The sequence below is a fragment of the Sceloporus occidentalis genome, unplaced genomic scaffold, assembly GCF_023333645.1.
Source record: "Sceloporus occidentalis isolate IW3139 unplaced genomic scaffold, rSceOcc1.0.p SCAF_13, whole genome shotgun sequence".
NCBI classification, from domain to species: domain Eukaryota; kingdom Metazoa; phylum Chordata; class Lepidosauria; order Squamata; family Phrynosomatidae; genus Sceloporus; species Sceloporus occidentalis.
Genome location: NW_028316993.1, coordinates 17,309,947 through 17,329,192, shown reverse-complemented (window position 1 = coordinate 17,329,192; position 19,246 = coordinate 17,309,947). Strand labels below are relative to the sequence as shown.

The following is a 19,246-nucleotide window of genomic DNA, read 5'->3' as shown; positions in this document are numbered from 1 at the left end:
TTTGACCAGGGCTATTGACACAATTGCTCCTAAGCATCCTTTCCAGTCCATTTCTAACCTTAAATTATGGCACACGAAAAGAATCAGAAACAAGAAGCTGGCTGGACAATGGCTAGAATGCCGCTGACAGAAAACCTGGCTCATTTGACAAGACACGCCGTAGAAATCCCCCCCCCCCACGTATTGGACTAGCCCAAATGGTCCCTGCTAATATGGACTCCCAGTGTCTCCATGGTGGGTTACAGACCGCCCGTTTGGGGCGGCCTGCACCCTCCCCTTACCCCGCCGGATCGGGGCCTCAGTGGTTAGAGTGGCAGCCGCTGAGGCCCCAATCCGCCACTTTCCAGGCCGCAGGGAAGCGGCAAAAGGCCGCTTCCCCGCGGCCTGGAAAGGGGTGTCCTTGGGGCTTCAATCCCCAAGGACACCGTGCGGCAGCAGGGAGGAGGAGAAAGGGGCCGCTTGGCCCCTTTCTCCTCTGCGCCGCTGGTGCAGCCGTCTGAAGGCTACGCCAGTGACGCACTCCAGAAGGAGCTCTGTTTTGGAGCTCCTTCTTGCACCATGTAAAGGGTGCTTTAAACGCCCTCGCGTAGCGCAAGGACGTCACGTCCACACCGCCTCGTTTAGAGGCGGCGCGTTTGTGATGTAATGGCGGCACTGTGTACATAGGGTGCCGCCATTTTGTACAGACTCGGTCCGTATTAGGGTGAGGGGCCGCCCCCTTCCTAACCCTAATACGCACCGAGGCAACCCTACCACGCACTATCGGCGCTTCTGTAACGCACCCATGTAGCTTTATCACTTTTTTTATTGGATGTCATTTTATTATTATTATTGTTACAGTGCGCCCTTGCTTTACGTGGGGGATCCGTTCAGGACTCCCCCACGTAAAGCAAATTCCATGTATGCTTGAACCTCATTTAAATGAATGAGGCTCATGTATGCAGCAGTGTGGCAGTGCGCACGCACCACAGGCGCATGCCCCATCAATCCCCAATGGGACATGCCACCCCTTCCTCCCTATGCAGCTTTCAGCGTATGCTGAAAGCCACATATGACGTGGGCGCACTGTATTTGGGAATATTAAATTGTTGTGTGGGAGGAAGGGATAATGATGATGATGATGGATTTTATTCTGTATTGCATTTTTTACTCTTGCTGTAAGCTGCCTCAATCCAATTGGAGAGGCGGGATATAAATAAAATATCATCATCATCATCATCATCATCATCATCATCATCATCATCATTATTGTGGGTTCCCCACTTCCTTCCCATCTGTGTCCCTCACTGCCTTGGATGGAAAAGATGGAGGTGGGGGAGATGTTTCCCATCTGTGTCCCATTCCCAGGGTGACAGAATGAGAGGCAACATGGAATACACCTCCAAGACAGCAAGGTGGGAACGTGGCTGTTTCCAATGGGATGCAGACTGCCTGCCTCCCCCCCCCCCCCCCGGACTCACTTCCAGCCCCCAAGGCCACACCAGGCCCATTGGGGGGCGAAATCAGGAGGGAGGGGATGGAAGGGAGTGGGGGAAACAGCAAGCTCGGGTTAATCGGAACCGCGAGTTCCAAACCCGCAAATTCGGAGGGACAAATATATTTGGAGCAGTGTGTACTGACACCAGGAGATGGGTTTTCCTTTGCATATCCTCCCAGCCAAAATGCACAAAAGCATTCATAACAAGAGCGGTAATGAGCAGAACAACTAAGGCTCCAGTCTGAGGGGGGGGGGCTACTATGGGCCTGGCTTGCAGAGCAGGTGAAGAACCATTTCTGGTGCTGGAGAGTGGAGGACGCAGAGCCAGGGGCAGACACTTATCCATCTCCTGCCCTCGGCCTCTCCAGATGTTCTCCTCTGTCCTGCCCTTGGCACCCCTTGGCACCCAGGGACTGGCGTTGGGGACGCAGGGTTAAGAAGAGAACCAGCCACCCCTAGCTAGGGAAGTCACAACACAGGCCAAGAACTGCAGGGGTTGGAAGGGAGAATTGAAGGGAGACGAGTCCCCATCTCCGAAGGACAGCCTGGAAAACTTTCCTCTACCATCAGGATGGCCTGGACCGCAACCAGCTCCCCAAATGTTTTTTGTACAGAGGTTGGCACCTAAACCCCCAAAACATGGCACTTGCAATAAGACCAGGAAGAGGCTGGAAGCAACATTACTATCATATTTTCAAATTGTTATTTTATTTGTATTGCCTTTCTGTATTTTTTTAATTATTATTATTGCATTGATATATCTGTTATGATTACTGTACCGGTATCACTGTATATTTATTATTGAAAGTGTTGATTTCTTTGGGTTGTGTGTATGTGTGTGTTTGTATGTAGAGGGGTTCATTTAGTTGGCTTAAGGGACCCAAAGACAATCCAGAGCCACTGGGAAGCTTGGCCAAAAGGATGCAGGAAAGAGGTGGGTTGCTATGGCAACGGGAGGAAGGAATGGGCGGGCGGCAAGAGTGATGGAGAGCCAGGCAGAGGATGCCAAGTTGTGAACAGAGGAGGGAGGGGAGCGTGGGGCAGAAGGTGAGCGTGAAGCCGGAGGCTACAGGTGGATGGGGGACAGGGCCTTGTGGGGACGGAGAAAAGAGAAAAGAGAAAGAAGTGAAGGCACACCAGCTTTGCAGAGAAGATGTGCCATGCCAAACTCACCATTACAGAACTGACCCTCCATATCCCACTCTCTCAGCCTCAAAGGAAGCCCATGGCAAACCTTGGGATAAACCTTGCCAAGCCTTGTTGTTGTCTGCCTTCAAGTTGTTTTCGACTTCTGGCCTCCTTCACACAACTCTGTCATTTGGGTGTTCTTGGAAGATTTGTTCAGAAGGGGTTTAACTTTGCCTTCCTCTGAGGCTGAGAGAGTGTAGCTTGCCCACGCTCCCTATAATACATTATTATATTGATGGGCCCTTTTATTGCCTTCAAGGAATCCAGAGACTATCTTGTTGTGTGCCTTCAAGGCATTTCTGACCGAACTTATCAAGGAGGTTTCTTGGCAAGATGCATTCGGAGGAGGTTTGCCACTGACTTGCTCTGAGGCTGACAGAGAGTGACTTGCTGTAGGGCGCCCAGTGGGTTTCCATGGCCAAGTGAGGATTTGAACCCCAATCTCCAGAATCATAGTCCAACGTTTCAAACCACCACACTACACTGTCTCCAAGTATCTTTAGGGCCACCATTAAGTCAGGAATGACTTGAAGGCACACAACAACAACAACACTTAAGGTGTCTCAACACAACAGACTCACAATCACACAACAGAGCCCATTCATTAGCTCACGATGCACTTTGACTACCCTTTGGCATTGGGTCAGTATCCTTTAAGCATAAAGCATCTTTACATGTTTAATTAGGGTGCATCTACACTGTAGAAATAATGCAGTTTAACACCACTTCAAGCGCTGCAGCAATATCCTATAGAATCTTGAGATTTGTAGTTTCACAAGGTCTTCAGCCTTCTCTGCCAAAGAGTGCTGCTGCCTCACAAAACTATAAATCCCGGGATTCTGTAGGATGGAGCCATGGCAAATAAGTGATGTCAAACTGCATTATCCCTAGGACCTACTGGGAAGGGCAAGAAGAGAGGAGAGGACTGTCCTCTCCTCTCCTCTGCTGAATTAATGGAATTAATTAATCCTCTGCTGAATGAATGAATGAAGGAATGAATGAATGCCAACTACTTTTGCACTTTGAACCCAGTTTGTGGCATTTGGAGCAAACTGAAGACAAAGGAGAAAAGTGGGAGGAGGAGCAAGAAACCAGGACATTTTAAAAGCAGCTGAAAAGTGGGAAGGCAGTGAGTCAGTCCTTGGCAAATTTGGACATTTGGTGGGGATGGGTCTCAAGCTTTGAGTTTGAAATCTTAGGACCTGGTATAGTCCTGACCTGAAGACCTTGTGGTCAGGATGGCTCTTATCACAGTCCATGGCTCATTTCCTCGCCTTCTTCTTGCTTACTCTCTCCACTTTCAATCCCTGTTCCCCAGATGACAACTTATCAGGCATCAGTGGGATGGAGGTAGACGATCGGATCTCCTACCTGGAGCAGCACCTGCAGTTGCAAGAGGATGAGATCCAGGTCTTAAAGGCTGCCTTGGCCGACGTCCTCCGACGCCTGAGCACCTGCGAGGAGAATGGGATCCACCTGCAGAAGAAGGGACCCAACAAAGGTATCAGGAACTGTGTGTGTGTGTGTGTTAGGGTTGTATCAGCTCTCAGGGCCAGGTCCCAGAGCCTCCCGGGTCTCCAAGTTTCATGGGTCACCTCCAGGTAGGAGGCAAATTCTCCAGTTCTGGGAAGCCAGGTTAGAGGAAATGGCTGTATGAGAATCTCCAGCCCAGTTTGGAGATCAACTGCTTGCTATAATTCAGGCACATACACATTGGAAGGTGCGCGCATGTGTGGACACACACACACATTCTAGACCAGTGGTTCCCAAACTTTGGCCCTCCAGATGTTTTGGACTTCAGCTCCCAGAATTCCTTACTGTTGGCCTAGCTGACTGGGGCTTCTGGTAGGGTTGCCATAAGGCAGGACCTCCAAACCGGGACAAATGTAGGACAAATGTAGGGCCACATTTTCAAATGTAGGACACGTTTTTTATAAAAAATGGAGGACACATGAAAAAATTGATAATTTTTTTAAAATGTTAATATAAATGCATGTTTCTTAGGCATGCTCAAAATGGAGGACATTTTGGCATTATTCCTAGACAGAAGGCTGAAATGTACTTCTCTTTCTGGCCAAACACCCCCCACCGCCCAATTCTACATTTCCCACTCCCAAGCAGGCATAGCATTTGCAAGATCACAGGCAGCCCCTTGTGCCATTGCAAACTACATTTCCATTTGCAAGATCACAGGCAACCCCTTCTGCCATTGCAAACTACATTTCCATTTGCAAGATCACAGGCAGCCCCTTGTGCCATTGCAAACTACATTTCCATTTGCAAGATCACAGGCAGCCCCTTGTGCCATTGCAAACTACATTTCCATTTGCAAGATCACAGGCAGCCCCTTGTGCCATTGCAAACTACATTTCCATTTGCAAGATCACAGGCAGCCCCTTGTGCCATTGCAAACTACATTTCCATTTGCAAGATCACAGGCAGCCCCTTGTGCCATTGCAAACTACATTTCCATTTCCAAGATCACAGGCAACCCCTTCTGCCATTGCAAACTACATTTCCACTTGCAAGATCACAGGCAGCCCCTTGTGCCACTGCAAACTACATTTCCATTTGCAAGATCACAGGCAGCCCCTTGTGCCATTGCAAACTACATTTCCATTTGCAAGATCACAGGCAGCCCCTTGTGCCATTGCAAACTACATTTCCATTTGCAAGATCACAGGCAGCCCCTTGTGCCATTGCAAACTACATTTCCATTTGCAAGATCACAGGCAGCCCCTTGTGCCATTGCAAACTACATTTCCATTTGCAAGATCACAGGCAGCCCCTTGTGCCACTGCAAACTACATTTCCATTTGCAAGATCACAGGCAGCCCCTTGTGCCACTGCAAACTACATTTCCATTTGCAAGATCACAGGCAGCCCCTTGTGCCACTGCAAACTACATTTCCATTTGCAAGATCACAGGCAGCCCCTTGTGCCATTGCAAACTACATTTCCATTTGCAAGATCACAGGCAGCCCCTTGTGCCATTGCAAACTACATTTCCATTTGCAAGATCACAGGCAGCCCCTTGTGCCACTGCAAACTACATTTCCATTTGCAAGATCACAGGCAGCCCCTTGTGCCACTGCAAACTACATTTCCATTTGCAAGATCACAGGCAGCCCCTTGTGCCACTGCAAACTACATTTCCATTTGCAAGATCACAGGCAGCCCCTTGTGCCATTGCAAACTACATTTCCATTTGCAAGATCACAGGCAGCCCCTTGTGCCATTGCAAACTACATTTCCATTTGCAAGATCACAGGCAGCCCCTTGTGCCATTGCAAACTACATTTCCATTTGCAAGATCACAGGCAACCCCTTCTGCCACTGCAAACTACATTTCCATTTGCAAGATCACAGGCAGCCCCTTGTGCCATTGCAAACTACATTTCCATTTCCAAGATCACAGGCAACCCCTTCTGCCACTGCAAACTACATTTCCATTTGCAAGATCACAGGCAGCCCCTTGTGCCATTGCAAACTACATTTCCATTTCCAAGATCACAGGCAGCCCCTTGTGCCATTGCAAACTACATTTCCATTTGCAAGATCACAGGCAGCCCCTTGTGCCATTGCAAACTACATTTCCATTTGCAAGATCACAGGCAGCCCCTTGTGCCATTGCAAACTACATTTCCATTTGCAAGATCACAGGCAGCCCCTTGTGCCATTGCAAACTACATTTCCATTTGCAAGATCACAGGCAGCCCCTTGTGCCATTGCAAACTACATTTCCATTTGCAAGATCACAGGCAGCCCCTTGTGCCACTGCAAACTACATAGAATCATAGAGTTGGAAGAGACCACAAGGGCCATCCAGTCCAACCCCCTGCCATGCAGGAATCCAGATCAAAGCATCCCACTCCCAAGCCTTCTTAGCAATTCCCCCTTCCTCCTTTTCCTTGCCCCCTCCAACCCCCCCAAACCCCTCGCCCCCTCTTTTTCCCAGGTATGTCTCAACTTAGGAGGGATTTATGGGACAGATCCAAAGCCTTTTTTCTTTTCTAATGGGGGCAAAGCCTTGAGAAGCCCTGGACCCCTGGGAAAAAGAGGAGGGGGGCTTAGAGAGAGGAAGAAAGAGAAAAAGAAGATGCGGAGGGGAAGAAAGGAAGAAAAAGGAGAGGAGGAAGAGGAGGGGAAGAGGAGGAGAAGAAAAAAAACGGAGTAACAAGAAGAAGAGAAGGAGCAGCAGACCCCGCCCCTGCTAGTTTCAGTCGTCCTGCTGCTTGCTCCAAACATGCTGCACTGCACAGCACTCTATAGAAGGCAGGCAGCAGCCCTGGGAGCTCAGAGTCGGGCAGCCACCCGGGGGCGGGGTCGGGGGCGGGACGGGACCGGGCACGCCCCCCAGGGGCCGGGAAAGTCCCGCCCACCACCGTGAAATGGCAACCCTATTTTCCAAACAAATCCTTTGTCAAGCTGCCTTACAATCAGTGTCATAATGAGGGGTTTGGGGGGGTTGGAGGGGGCAAGGAAAAGGAGGAAGGGGGAATTGCTAAGAAGGCTTGGGAGTGGGATGCTTTGATCTGGATTCCTGCATGGCAGGGGGTTGGACTGGATGGCCCTTGTGGTCTCTTCCAACTCTATGATTCTATGTAGTTTGCAGTGGCACAAGGGGCTGCCTGTGATCTTGCAAATGGAAATGTAGTTTGCAGTGGCACAAGGGGCTGCCTGTGATCTTGCAAATGGAAATGTAGTTTGCAGTGGCAGAAGGGGTTGCCTGTGATCTTGCAAATGGAAATGTAGTTTGCAGTGGCACAAGGGGCTGCCTGTGATCTTGCAAATGGAAATGTAGTTTGCAGTGGCGGAAGGGGTTGCCTGTGATCTTGCAAATGGAAATGTAGTTTGCAGTGGCACAAGGGGCTGCCTGTGATCTTGCAAATGGAAATGTAGTTTGCAGTGGCACAAGGGGCTGCCTGTGATCTTGCAAATGGAAATGTAGTTTGCAGTGGCAGAAGGGGTTGCCTGTGATCTTGCAAATGGAAATGTAGTTTGCAGTGGCACAAGGGGCTGCCTGTGATCTTGCAAATGGAAATGTAGTTTGCAGTGGCACAAGGGGCTGCCTGTGATCTTGCAAATGGAAATGTAGTTTGCAATGGCAGAAGGGGCTGCCTGTGATCTTGCAAATGGAAATGTAGTTTGCAATGGCACAAGGGGCTGCCTGTGATCTTGCAAATGGAAATGTAGTTTGCAATGGCACAAGGGGCTGCCTGTGATCTTGCAAATGGAAATGTAGTTTGCAATGGCACAAGGGGCTGCCTGTGATCTTGCAAATGGAAATGTAGTTTGCAATGGCACAAGGGGCTGCCTGTGATCTTGCAAATGGAAATGTAGTTTGCAATGGCACAAGGGGCTGCCTGTGATCTTGCAAATGGAAATGTAGTTTGCAGTGGCACAAGGGGCTGCCTGTGATCTTGCAAATGGAAATGTAGTTTGCAATGGCACAAGGGGCTGCCTGTGATCTTGCAAATGGAAATGTAGTTTGCAATGGCACAAGGGGCTGCCTGTGATCTTGCAAATGGAAATGTAGTTTGCAATGGCACAAGGGGCTGCCTGTGATCTTGCAAATGGAAATGTAGTTTGCAATGGCACAAGGGGCTGCCTGTGATCTTGCAAATGGAAATGTAGTTTGCAATGGCAGAAGGGGTTGCCTGTGATCTTGCAAATGGAAATGTAGTTTGCAATGGCAGAAGGGGTTGCCTGTGATCTTGCAAATGGAAATGTAGTTTGCAATGGCACAAGGGGCTGCCTGTGATCTTGCAAATGGAAATGTAGTTTGCAGTGGCACAAGGGGCTGCCTGTGATCTTGCAAATGGAAATGTAGTTTGCAGTGGCACAAGGGGCTGCCTGTGATCTTGGAAATGGAAATGTAGTTTGCAATGGCACAAGGGGCTGCCTGTGATCTTGCAAATGGAAATGTAGTTTGCAGTGGCAGAAGGGGTTGCCTGTGATCTTGGAAATGGAAATGTAGTTTGCAATGGCACAAGGGGCTGCCTGTGATCTTGCAAATGGAAATGTAGTTTGCAGTGGCAGAAGGGGTTGCCTGTGATCTTGCAAATGGAAATGTAGTTTGCAATGGCACAAGGGGCTGCCTGTGATCTTGCAAATGGAAATGTAGTTTGCAATGGCACAAGGGGCTGCCTGTGATCTTGCAAATGGAAATGTAGTTTGCAATGGCACAAGGGGCTGCCTGTGATCTTGCAAATGGAAATGTAGTTTGCAGTGGCACAAGGGGCTGCCTGTGATCTTGCAAATGGAAATGTAGTTTGCAATGGCACAAGGGGCTGCCTGTGATCTTGCAAATGGCAATGGCCTTTGACAAGGTTTCCCATGACATTCTTGCAAACAAGCTTGTAAAATGTGGGCTAGACAAAGGAACTGTTAAATGGATCTGTAATTGGTTGACCGGCCGAACCCAAAGGGTGCTCAACAATGGCTCCTTTTCATCCTGGAGAGAAGTGACCAGTGGGGTCCCACAGGGCTCTGTCCTGGGCCCAGTGCTATTCAACATCTTTATCAATGACCTGGATGACAGAATTGGGAGCATACTTATCAAATTTGCAGATGACACCAAATTAGGGGGAATAGCTAATACCCCAGAGGACAGGATCAAGATTCAAAATGACCTGAATAGACTAGAAAGCTGGGCCAAAGCTAACAAAATGAAATTCAACACAGAGAAATGTAAGGTACTGCACTTAGGGCGGAAAAATAAAATGCACAGATATAGGATGGGTGACACCTGGCTGAATGAAACTACGTGTGAAAGGGATCTAGGAGTCCAAGTAGACCACAAGTTGAACATGAGTGAACAGTGTGATCCGGCAGCTAAAAAGGCCAATGCTATTTTAGGCTGCATCAATAGAAGTATAGTGTCTAGATCAAGAGAAGTAATAGTGCCACTGTATTCTGCTTTGGTCAGGCCCCACCTAGAATATTGTGTCCAGTTCTGGGCGCCACAATTCAGAAAGGACATTGAGAAACTGGAGCGTGTCCAAAGGAGGGCGACTAAAATGGTGAAGGGTCTGAAAACCATGTTCCATGAGGAACGACTTAGGAAGCTGGGGATGTTTAGCCTGGAGAAAAGAAGGTTAAAAGGTGATATGATAGCCCTGTTTAAATATTTGAAGGGATGTCATATTGAGGAGGGAGCAAGCTTGTTTTCTGCTGCTCCAGAGAACAGGACCCGGAGCAATGGATGCAAACTGCAGGAAAAGAGATTCCACCTCAACATTAGGAGAAACTTCCTGACAGTAAGGGCTGTTTGACAGTGGAACACACTCCCTCGGAGTGTAGCGGAGTCTCCTTCTTTGTAGAAATGTTTATGAAATGTAACCTTCCTCCTTTTATTAATCAAAGCCTCTCCTTTTCAGACTTCCACTGGGAGACAACGGCTCTGCTAGTCCAGTGGAAAACACAGTCCTAGATTCTGATGACAATTTGGATAATTCGTCTGATTGCGAAAGGTAACTCAAATCAAAGCTGGCGGTTTTCTTGGATGACGGTACATCCAAGCTTGCAACATAGTTTTAGAAGTGTTTTTCAAAGGTCTGTCTTAGTGTGACTGCATGTGTTATTGTGAACACACTTGCAGTCAGAATGTCCATCCTTATGTTGAGGTCGAATCTCTTTTCCAGAAGCTGGTATCCATTGCTGCATGTTTAGTCTCTGGAGAGCGAAGCACAAGCTTTCTTCAGCCTCAATAGGAAGCCCTGTATGTGGAGAAATGTTTATGAAATGTAACCTTCCTCCTTTTATTAATCAAAGCCTCTCCTTTTCAGCCGTCCACTGGGAGACAATGACTCAATGGCTGATCACGAGACATCTCCAAGTCCAATGGAAAACACAGTCCTAGATTCTGATGACAATTCGTCTGATTGCGAAAGGTAAACGCTTCTCAACTGGGAGGGGCTGAAAGTACCATTATTTTAGATGCTATTGCTGGTGGGTGCCCTGAGTTCCCCCAAAAGGTGCCCTTTGTCTTGTTTTTCCTCTGACTGTTGAGAAACCATCCCTGCCAACTCAGGGCTCCCTCCTGCCCTTGCCTTTCATTAGATAATCAACAAATAATTAAACATCTGGTGCTATCACTCGCAATGTCAGCTCTCTGTTCTTCTTCTACAGCTGCCTCAACGAAGAGGAATGTACCCTGAATACTTGGCAGCGTTCACCATTTGCACCACTGCATGTAAGGCACCAGAAGAAGACTACCAGGATGGCATCTTCTGGGCGCCATAGACCTAATTCCTCCCCACAATCTTTTTCTTCTTCCCATACAGATGAAAACAGGATTTCACGACATGTGTAATGGCTTCCGCAGTTTTCACCCTGAAGCGGCTATGCTTATCGCATCTGGTTTAGCCGAAAATCACCTGGACCTGTTTTTTGAACACGTTCTTCAAACAGGACAAGGGTAGATGCTTGGTTTTTCTTCTCCTCTTCTCAACACACAGCCCTGGGGTCCTCAGTTCCCCCTTTCTGGGTTGAAAGCTCAGTAAGAATTTCTTCTCTTGGCAGGGTTTGTTTTGAATTACTCTCGTGCGTGGTTATGTCACCCGAGTGTGACTTTACACATGTAATACACCTCCTGATACGATACGTAGGTCGGCCGCCGTACGGTTTTCTTGTGGATGAAACAAAAAAGCTTGAGATGAAGGTAAGGAGATTTCTTTTTCAGAAGGCCTTGTCCTGATGGGCATCAAGAGCTCGCTCTCCTTTGATTTAGCCCAGGGCGGTTTTCTCTCCCCAGGTATTGGCAATTAGAATTATTGCGTTCCTCGTGGCCAACGTAGAAGAAACTGAAAGCCTAGACAATTGGATCACCGAATTCAATATCATTTTTTCAAATTTCCTGTCGGCACAAATCCTGAGACCTAACAAGACGATGACAGAGGGCCACATGACCATTAAGTAAGATGTGTCTCTTCCTTCTTTCTGGGGACAGAGTGGTCAGTGGTTTCCATTCTACTTGATGAAGATAGACATAGGATTATAAACATACAAGCTTTTCTGTCAGGCTAAGGACTTAGTGATGTGACAACTGTTGTCTTTTCTCTTCAGGGAGACCGCTACTGCTATTGAAATCCTGGAGAAGAGATGGGGCTTACAGCAGGAGATTTTTGATGAATACTGTGGCTGATCAGGTGATTTTTTGGGGGGAGAATGCCCACTTGGAATATTACAGTGTTCAAAAGGGAAGATGGTCAAGTCAAAACAACCAACAAGTACTTCTTCTTTTCTTTTCCAGGCAAACAATGGCTTCCAGGAATGCCATGATCTCAAGGGAAGATCCAGGTTTCCAGACTGCCAGAGAGAACTCTAGTGGAGAAGTTCACCAGAACGCCTGAACGTCCCTCTAAGGACTGTCTGCTGGGTCTGGGAGGAGAAAGATGGCATCACATGCAAAGATATACAGTCGTCCCTCCAAATTCGCGGAGTAACTGTTCCGGGACACCCCCCCCCCCACGTATTTGAAAATTAAGGGATATTCAAGCCCCCCTCCTTCCCAGCATTTTGGCTGGGAGGATATGGAAAGGAAAGCCCATCTCCTGGTGTCAGTACACACTGCTCCAAATATAGTCATCCCTCCAAATTTGCGGGTTTGGAACTCACGGTTCCAATTAACCCGAGCTTGCTGTTTCCCCCACTCCCTTCCATCCCCTCCCTCCTGATTTCACCCCCCAATGAGCCTGGTGTGGCCTTGGGGGCTGGAAGTGAGCCCGGGGGGGGGGGGGAGGCAGGCAGTCTGCATCCCATTGGAAACAGCCACGTTCCCACCTTGCTGTCTTGGGGGTGTATTCCATGTTGCCTCTCATTCAGTCACCCTGGGAATGGGACACAGATGGGAAACATCTCCCCCACCTCCATCCTTTCCATCCAAGGCAGTGAGGGACACAGATGGGAAGGAAGTGGGGAACCCACAATGATGATGATGATGATGATGATGATGATGATGATGATATTTTATTTATATCCCGCCTCTCCAATTGGATCGACACAGCTTACAGCAAGGGTAAAAAATGCAATACAGAATAAAATCCATTATTATTATTATTATTATTATTATTATTATTCCTTCCTCCCACACAACAACTTAATATTCCCAAATATAGTGCGCCCACCCCCATCCTTTCCATCCAAGGCAGTGAGAGGGAGCAATGGAGGGGGGGATGAGGGAGGATGGCAGGAAAGATGCTTTATAGAAACCTGGCTGGGAGACAACAGTGTCATAACCTGGGCACAGTCCCTCCCAGCCAGGTATTCTGCCAGTGGGCAGCTAAGGGGAAGTGGGCGAGGGGTGGAGTGGCCTTGGTCTACAGAAACAATCCTAGGACCCAAACAGACAGGCCAAGATAAAACTGCTTCAGGTCACTTTGGAGGTCTTCTGGTGGCACAGTGGTTAATGTCTGTACTGCAGCCACTTACTCAAAACCATAAGGTTGTGAGTTCAATACCAGCAAAAGGGCTCAAGCTCAACTCAGGCTTGAATTCTTCCGAGGCGGTCGCTAAAATGAGTCCCCAGATTGTTGTGGACAATTAGCTTACAGTTGTAAACCACTTAGACACTGTTAGGTCAGTCTGAAATGGTATATTAATGAAGCTGTTTGTTTTTCTTTTTTGTTTAAATGATGCATGTCTCCTAAGAGGCTGGAAGCTGTGCTAAAGCCATACTACAGCCCTAAGGACTGGAGTGCAGCTTCCAGCCTCTTAAGATGCCTTAGGACCGGAGTGTGGCTTTAGCGTGGCTTCCGACCTCTTAGGACACAAGCATCATTTAAACAGCATACCTCCAAAGTGACCCGAAGCAGCTTTATTTTGGCCTGTCTGTTCGGGCCCTTACTTTTCCCAGGATACCTGGTCCGGAAAACAGATCACTTTGAGTGTATGTACCTAAGGATAGTTTGGGGATTCTGTTGGCAGACCGTCCACCTTGTTGTCCAGCAGACTCCCTAACCGAGCTGACACAACTGGCCTCAGGGTTGGTGTTAGAGTCGCCTAGGCTGTTAGTCCCGGGCCACTCCAACATCCCACTTGAGCCCAGGTTGACAAAGCTAGCAAGTGCAGCTCAGGAGTTCATGGTATCCATGGCAGATGTGGGCCCATCCCAGTTAGCCTCTGGGCCCACACATTGTGTAGGTCATGCTCTCGAGATGGTCTTCACTATGGGACAGGCGTGGGCAAGGCAATTAATATCACCCCACTGTCATGGACGGATCGCTTCCTGGTCAAGGCTGGACTGAAGGCTACTGTTTGCCCAGTCGGGGGTGGAGGACCTATTAAAATGGTCTGCCCATGAAGGCTACTGGAACCAATAGGATTCCAGAAAGCCCTAGAGGGTTTAATGGTAGGTAGCCCCAGTGGTTCTGTCGAAGCCTTGGTTCACACTTGGAACACTGATTTGACCAGGGCTATTGACACAATTGCTCCATACCCTCCAGCCTCTGGGATTTGTTGATGGCTTCCCGTCCAAGTACCAACCACGCTGGACCTTGCTCAGCTTCCAAGATCAGATGGGAGCAGGTGCCTTTAGGGATTTAGGCATGGAGACTCATGTACCTGCCAACATTTCACAGGTGAAAAAGTGAGACATGTGCAGCTGGGCAACATCAGAGTGAGGTTGAAATGGCAAAAGTTATTAATGAGGAAGAATATACAAGCTGGTCTTGGCCACAAGAACAAGAGAGAACTGGACACTTGAAAAAGGCTGCTTGGAGGAGCCGGGGTCCAAAAAATTAACATGTCCCAACTCTGGGTGTAACATCCATATTCAGAGGCATTCGACCCTGGGGTTGCCATAAGTTGGAAACAACTTGAAGGCACACAACAACGACGACATGGAATGGATGATTCTTTGGTGTTTAATGATATGCCTTTACACTTCAGGATTGTATCTAGTTTCTTCATGGCTGAATTGTTGTTGTTGTTGTGTGCCTTTGCGTTGTTTCTCATAAGGAAACCTATCATGGGTTTTTTGGCAAAATGTATTCAGAGTGGGTTTCCTCTGAAGCTGAGAGAGTGTGTCTTGCCCTTGGTCACCCAGTGGATGTATTTTAGAAGGTCACCCAATGGGTTTCCATGGCCAAGCAGGGATTCGAACCCTGGTCTCCAGAGTCATATAGTCCAACGCTCAAGCCACTATACCACTCCGGCTCCATTTCCAAGCCTCCGCCTTTCCAAATTTCCATTGGTATTCAAAAGCAGATCACTTGTGACACTCAAGCTTCGAAAGCTTGCATCTATCATATATTTTGTGCATTTTGGTTGGCCCCATAACAGTATCACTGTTTTGTGGATTTGGGGTGTTATTGTACTCTGTTGGATATATGATAGCAAAAGGGGCTGGAGCTGGGGGTAGAAACAGAAACTCCTGTGCCAAATATTATGAGTTTAGTAATTCTTTCTAAACAGCTGGGCTGTTGTTGGTGCGCATTGCCAATTCTTTTGTGAGCAAAGACTTTGGAGATGCTCATCAGCAGATAAGTTGGGGCTCAACCAGCCTGTTCTCTGGCGATAAGAAACTCTCTGGGACCGGAGCATCTTATCATAAGGAAGGGTCTTATCCTGAGGCCACAGGCCGGCTGGAGCCTACGCATTTCAGGCTGAATTTGTCAAAAGCGTCGGCCCATGAAGAAGAAGGAGGGTTTCCCTCGGAAACATGACAGCTCTTTGTAACTCATTATTAAATCCATCCTATCTGGCTTCCAGCTTTGGGCATCCCCTTTCCTCTGTTGGAAACGAGACTTTAGGTTTAGCAAATCTGAGATGTCACGACTTTTCTGATTCACTTCTGATCCCTGTGCAACACACACAGACCTTGCACAAGTCATGGGTCCATTGTTCACACATCCAGCCAACACATCCAGGGCTGGTCGTGTCGGCCGTATAGCAAAGCACAACAACACCCCAAATCCACAAAGTTTTTATGATGACAACCAAAATGACATATTTATATATACGATGCAAGCTTTTGAGGTTCTACTGGGTTCTTCATCAGACAAAGGTGTTTAAAATCAAACAGGAGAAACAATAATTACAAAGTTGGAGTCAGAGGCCTACATTTCGTCACGATGTTGTTGTCGTTGTTCTCAGTTAAGACGGTGCAGAGGGATATCCATGAAGGCAGAGGCCATTACTCCTCCTTGGCCCCGTGGGAACGTTAATGGGATAGTTAGCATCTGTTAACGGGAAAGCAGGAAGAATATCCTGTTATTTGCAAAACCACAACCAATGAACCCAATGAAGGCTTTCATGGGTGGCATCCATAGGTTTTTGTGGGGTTTTTGGGCTCTGTGGCCATGTTCTGGAAGAGTTTATTCCTGACGTTTCGCCAGCATCTGTGGCTTTGGCATCTTCAGAGAATGCTGGCATGGAAGAGAGTGAGGGAGATATGTATGTGTGTGTGTGTGTATACACACACACACACACACACACAGGGTCACAGAGTTTTCAGCAACAGATTTTAACTGAGGACAAAAGGGGAAAGAAGGAAGAAGAGAAGAGAGAAGCTGGGGCATTTTAAACACCGCCGAAAAAGCAGGAAGACAGAGGATCGATTGGGACTTTCCATGCCAAATCGGGGCAGTCGGAGGATATGGAATCCAGTTTCTTAAGGCCAGAGAAAATACACAAACCAAAGCCTCAGTATGTTTGCACACATCTGGGAACCTTTTGGGATTCTAAACTGAAATGAAAGAATTCTGAAATTCTGGCCTAAATCCAATTCCAAGTCCCAGCTAGAATGAGACTAATGGAAACTGAATGAGTCAACATTCGTGTAAGTTCCCATTGGTTTAAGTGGCTCTATTCAAATCCCTTGGGCCTAAATACCCTAAAGCACCAGTTCCTGTTTGATCTTGGAGACTAAGCAGGGCCAGCCCTGGATGGTACTTGGATGGGAGACTGCCAACAAATACACAGGCTATGTTTTGGAGGAAGGAACTAGCAAAACCATCTCTGGGGATCCCTTGCCTAGAACAACTCTAGAAAAAATCATGGGGTCAACAGACAATTTGAAGACATAGACACACACTGGAAGAGCAAAGGGATTTGAGACCCCCGACGCCAATATTTTAGTTCAGAGAGGAAGGCTCATGTCTAACTCTTCCTCTGATTAAAGCAATATTGAGCCAAATAATATGCAATCAAGGAAGGATCGTCTTTGAGGGGAATGAAACAAAAACTTCCCAAGGCGAAGGCGCCCAAAACTGACCCCGGGAGCTTGGAGAAGTTCCTTTTTTGGAGCGTCAGTCCAAACAAAGGCCTTTTCCAAGAAATACTTGCTCTCTGGTGAACTTGACTTCTTTGTTTACGGAGTGGAGAAATACCAGCTCCGATTGGGGAACTATGAGGAGGGAATTTGGGTTGGGTTGAAACGCCGGACATCACTCCTTGTTTCCAAGAAAAGGTATCCCTTCTTCGTCCCTTTCTAAACAATGATTTCCGGCCGAGAACAATTCCTTATTGTTGCGGAGTTTCATTTATAGATCCCGCCAGGCCAAGGAAAGGCTGGGTCTGTGACCTGTCCCAACAGTTCCTTCCAGGATCTCCAAAAGTCCCATTGCTCCAGTTGGAAGGAAAGAAGACGGAGGGACAGATTGCCACCATTTTCTCTGGCAAAGGTGCCTTTGCCTTCCTGCAAGGCAGGCAGACATCCAACCGGTCACGCCACTTTGCTGTGAATAAGGCTGCAACGTTTCCAAACAGCTCCAGTTTGCTTCAAGGCGGCCTTCTGGGTGAGTTGTGTCTCTTCTTCAGCGCTTGGGATATGATTTAGATTTTCCATCCCAGGTGTCCGTGGATGATGGGACTGAGGCTGTGAGTGAACGACTGGCCTAAGGCCTCCCAGTGGGCCTCCGTGGCCAAGTGGGGAATCCAGTCCCTGGTCTCCAGTGCTAAAAGGACTATGCCACAAAGCTGGCTCCATCCCACCTGCATGAGATCCATCCACTGCATCCATTTGTTGGCATTGTTGTGTGGCTTCAAGTCATTTCTGGCTTGTGGCGACCCTAAAGCAAGCCTATCCTGGGGTTTTCTCAGCCAGATTTGTTCAGAAGAGGTTTGCCATGGCCTTTCTCTGAGGCTGAGAGAGTGTGACTTGACCAAGGGCACCCAGTGGGTGGGATCTCCACTATTTTGACTCAGCGATGGATTCAATAGATATGTTCCTCCAGCTTTACCTGAGAGCCACTGTAATGTAGTGATGTGAGCTATGGCTCTGGAGACCAGGGTTCGATTCCCAGCTCAGACATGAAACGCACTGAGTGGCCTTGGGCAAATCACACTCTCTCAGCCTCAGGGGAAGGCCATGGCCAACCTCCTCTGACCAAATCTTGTCAAGAGAAACCCCACAGTAGGTTCACCTTAGGGTCTCCATAAGTCAGAAGCACACAAGGATCAGTCAATCAATAGATCAGTCAATGGGATCTCCCAATATGTTGGCCATTCAGCGCCCAGCAATTCAGTCTGCAGGTCTGACTTGCCCCACGAAGGGCACCCTGCTGTAAGTGGGGCTGGTGCTAGTCCTCACGGAGTATCCCCTTCCATGCTGGTCTCTCTTGGGCAAGTCACATCCTCTCAGCCGCAGGGGAAGCCCATGAGAAACCTCCTCTGGACCAATCGTGCCAAGAAAACCCCAGGAGAGCTTCGCCTTGGGGGTTTCTATCTTAAGTCGGGATCAACTTGCAGGCACCCAAGAATCCACCCATCAATGGGATCTGCCATGCCAATATATTGAATCAGCCATGGATCCAATAGGCCTGTCTCTCCCAAAGCGACTTGGAGGCACACAACAATCGAGAAGTCAATATGCTTCAGCAATGGATTCACTAGTATGTATCTGTAGAGAGCCAGTGTGGCATGGCAGCTTGTGGTTTGAAGGCTGGCCTACAACTCTGGGGTTGGATTCCCTGCTGGGCCATGAAGCCCACTGGGTGGCCATGGGCAGGTCACACTCTCTCAGCCTCAGGGGAAGCCAGGGGATGGCCAACCTGCTCTGGACCAGTCCTGCCAAGGAAAGCCCCGGGCAGGCTCTCCTTGGGGTCTCCTGGGAGGCCCCCAGTCAATGGGTGCCAGAGCCAGGGCTCGCCCACCGCAGGGAGCGGGTTAATGCTGCTGCCGCCGCTGCTCCGGAGGCTGGCTCTGGCTGGGAGGGAGGGAGCGCAGCCCAGCCAAGCGAGCGAGCCAGCCTCGGGCGGCTGCACGGTCCTCCTCGGAGGCAGAGCCCTGATGATCGGAGCAGCGCCGGAGGCGGCAGCAGCAGCAGCAGCAGCAGCAGCGGTGCCCTGGCCTTCCTGGGCATCCCTCCAGGGACCCCTCGGCAGCCACCCGCGTCAGCAGCAGCAGCAGCAGCAGCAGCAGCAGGGATCAGGGAGGCTCTTTGGGATGGGGAGGATGGGAACTGCAGTCCTTGGGGGAAAGCCCCCCTCTGGGCCCCTCGAAGGAGCAGGGCTTCTTCCAGCAGCCTTGGCCCTGAGCACGATCTGCCTCTGACCATGTGCAGAGAGAGGGCTTTCTCTCTTCCCGGACTGGGAAGGCAGGAGAGCTCGGGCGCTGGGACTAGAGAGAGAGAGAGCT

At 48.8% G+C, this 19,246-nt stretch overlaps 1 protein-coding gene and 1 long non-coding RNA gene across 4 annotated transcripts in view; one reads left to right on the top strand and one right to left on the bottom strand.

The window, feature by feature from the left end:
- LOC149305105 (uncharacterized) overlaps positions 1 to 4,925 on the bottom strand; it is a 36,510-nt gene extending 31,585 nt beyond the window's left edge. The window contains exon 1 of the long non-coding RNA XR_016271833.1: positions 4,037 to 4,925. This is a non-coding gene — a long non-coding RNA (uncharacterized LOC149305105). The remainder of the gene's footprint in view (positions 1 to 4,036) is intronic.
- A 4,366-nt stretch (positions 4,926 to 9,291) lies between these two features.
- On the top strand, positions 9,292 to 12,700 carry LOC149305104 (uncharacterized). Of its 3 annotated transcripts, none has more exons than XM_089479197.1 (9): positions 9,292 to 9,363; positions 10,048 to 10,140; positions 10,456 to 10,560; positions 10,799 to 10,862; positions 10,954 to 11,087; positions 11,192 to 11,330; positions 11,424 to 11,584; positions 11,735 to 11,817; positions 11,922 to 12,700. In XM_089479197.1, the coding sequence occupies exons 3-8, from the start codon at positions 10,481 to 10,483 to the stop codon at positions 11,811 to 11,813; spliced, it is 657 nt and encodes a 218-aa protein (XP_089335323.1). In that variant the 5' UTR covers positions 9,292 to 9,363; positions 10,048 to 10,140; positions 10,456 to 10,480; the 3' UTR covers positions 11,814 to 11,817; positions 11,922 to 12,700. The 3 variants fall into 3 exon arrangements, with proteins under 3 accessions (XP_089335323.1, XP_089335321.1, XP_089335322.1); XM_089479195.1 differs by lacking the exon at positions 9,292 to 9,363 and adding an exon at positions 9,686 to 9,927; XM_089479196.1 differs by lacking the exon at positions 9,292 to 9,363 and having other exon boundaries at positions 10,009 to 10,140.
- The last annotated feature ends 6,546 nt before the right edge of the window (positions 12,701 to 19,246 follow it).

Bases quoted from the DNA above. Each gene is read 5' to 3' on its own strand.
- LOC149305104 (XM_089479197.1), top strand. From the start codon at position 10,481: ATGGCTGATCACGAGACATCTCCAAGTCCAATGGAAAACACAGTCCTA. The intron at 10,863-10,953 runs GTAAGGCACCAG...CTTCCCATACAG, and splicing joins CACCATTTGCACCACTGCAT to ATGAAAACAGGATTTCACGA. The intron at 11,088-11,191 runs GTAGATGCTTGG...TTCTCTTGGCAG, and splicing joins GTTCTTCAAACAGGACAAGG to GGTTTGTTTTGAATTACTCT.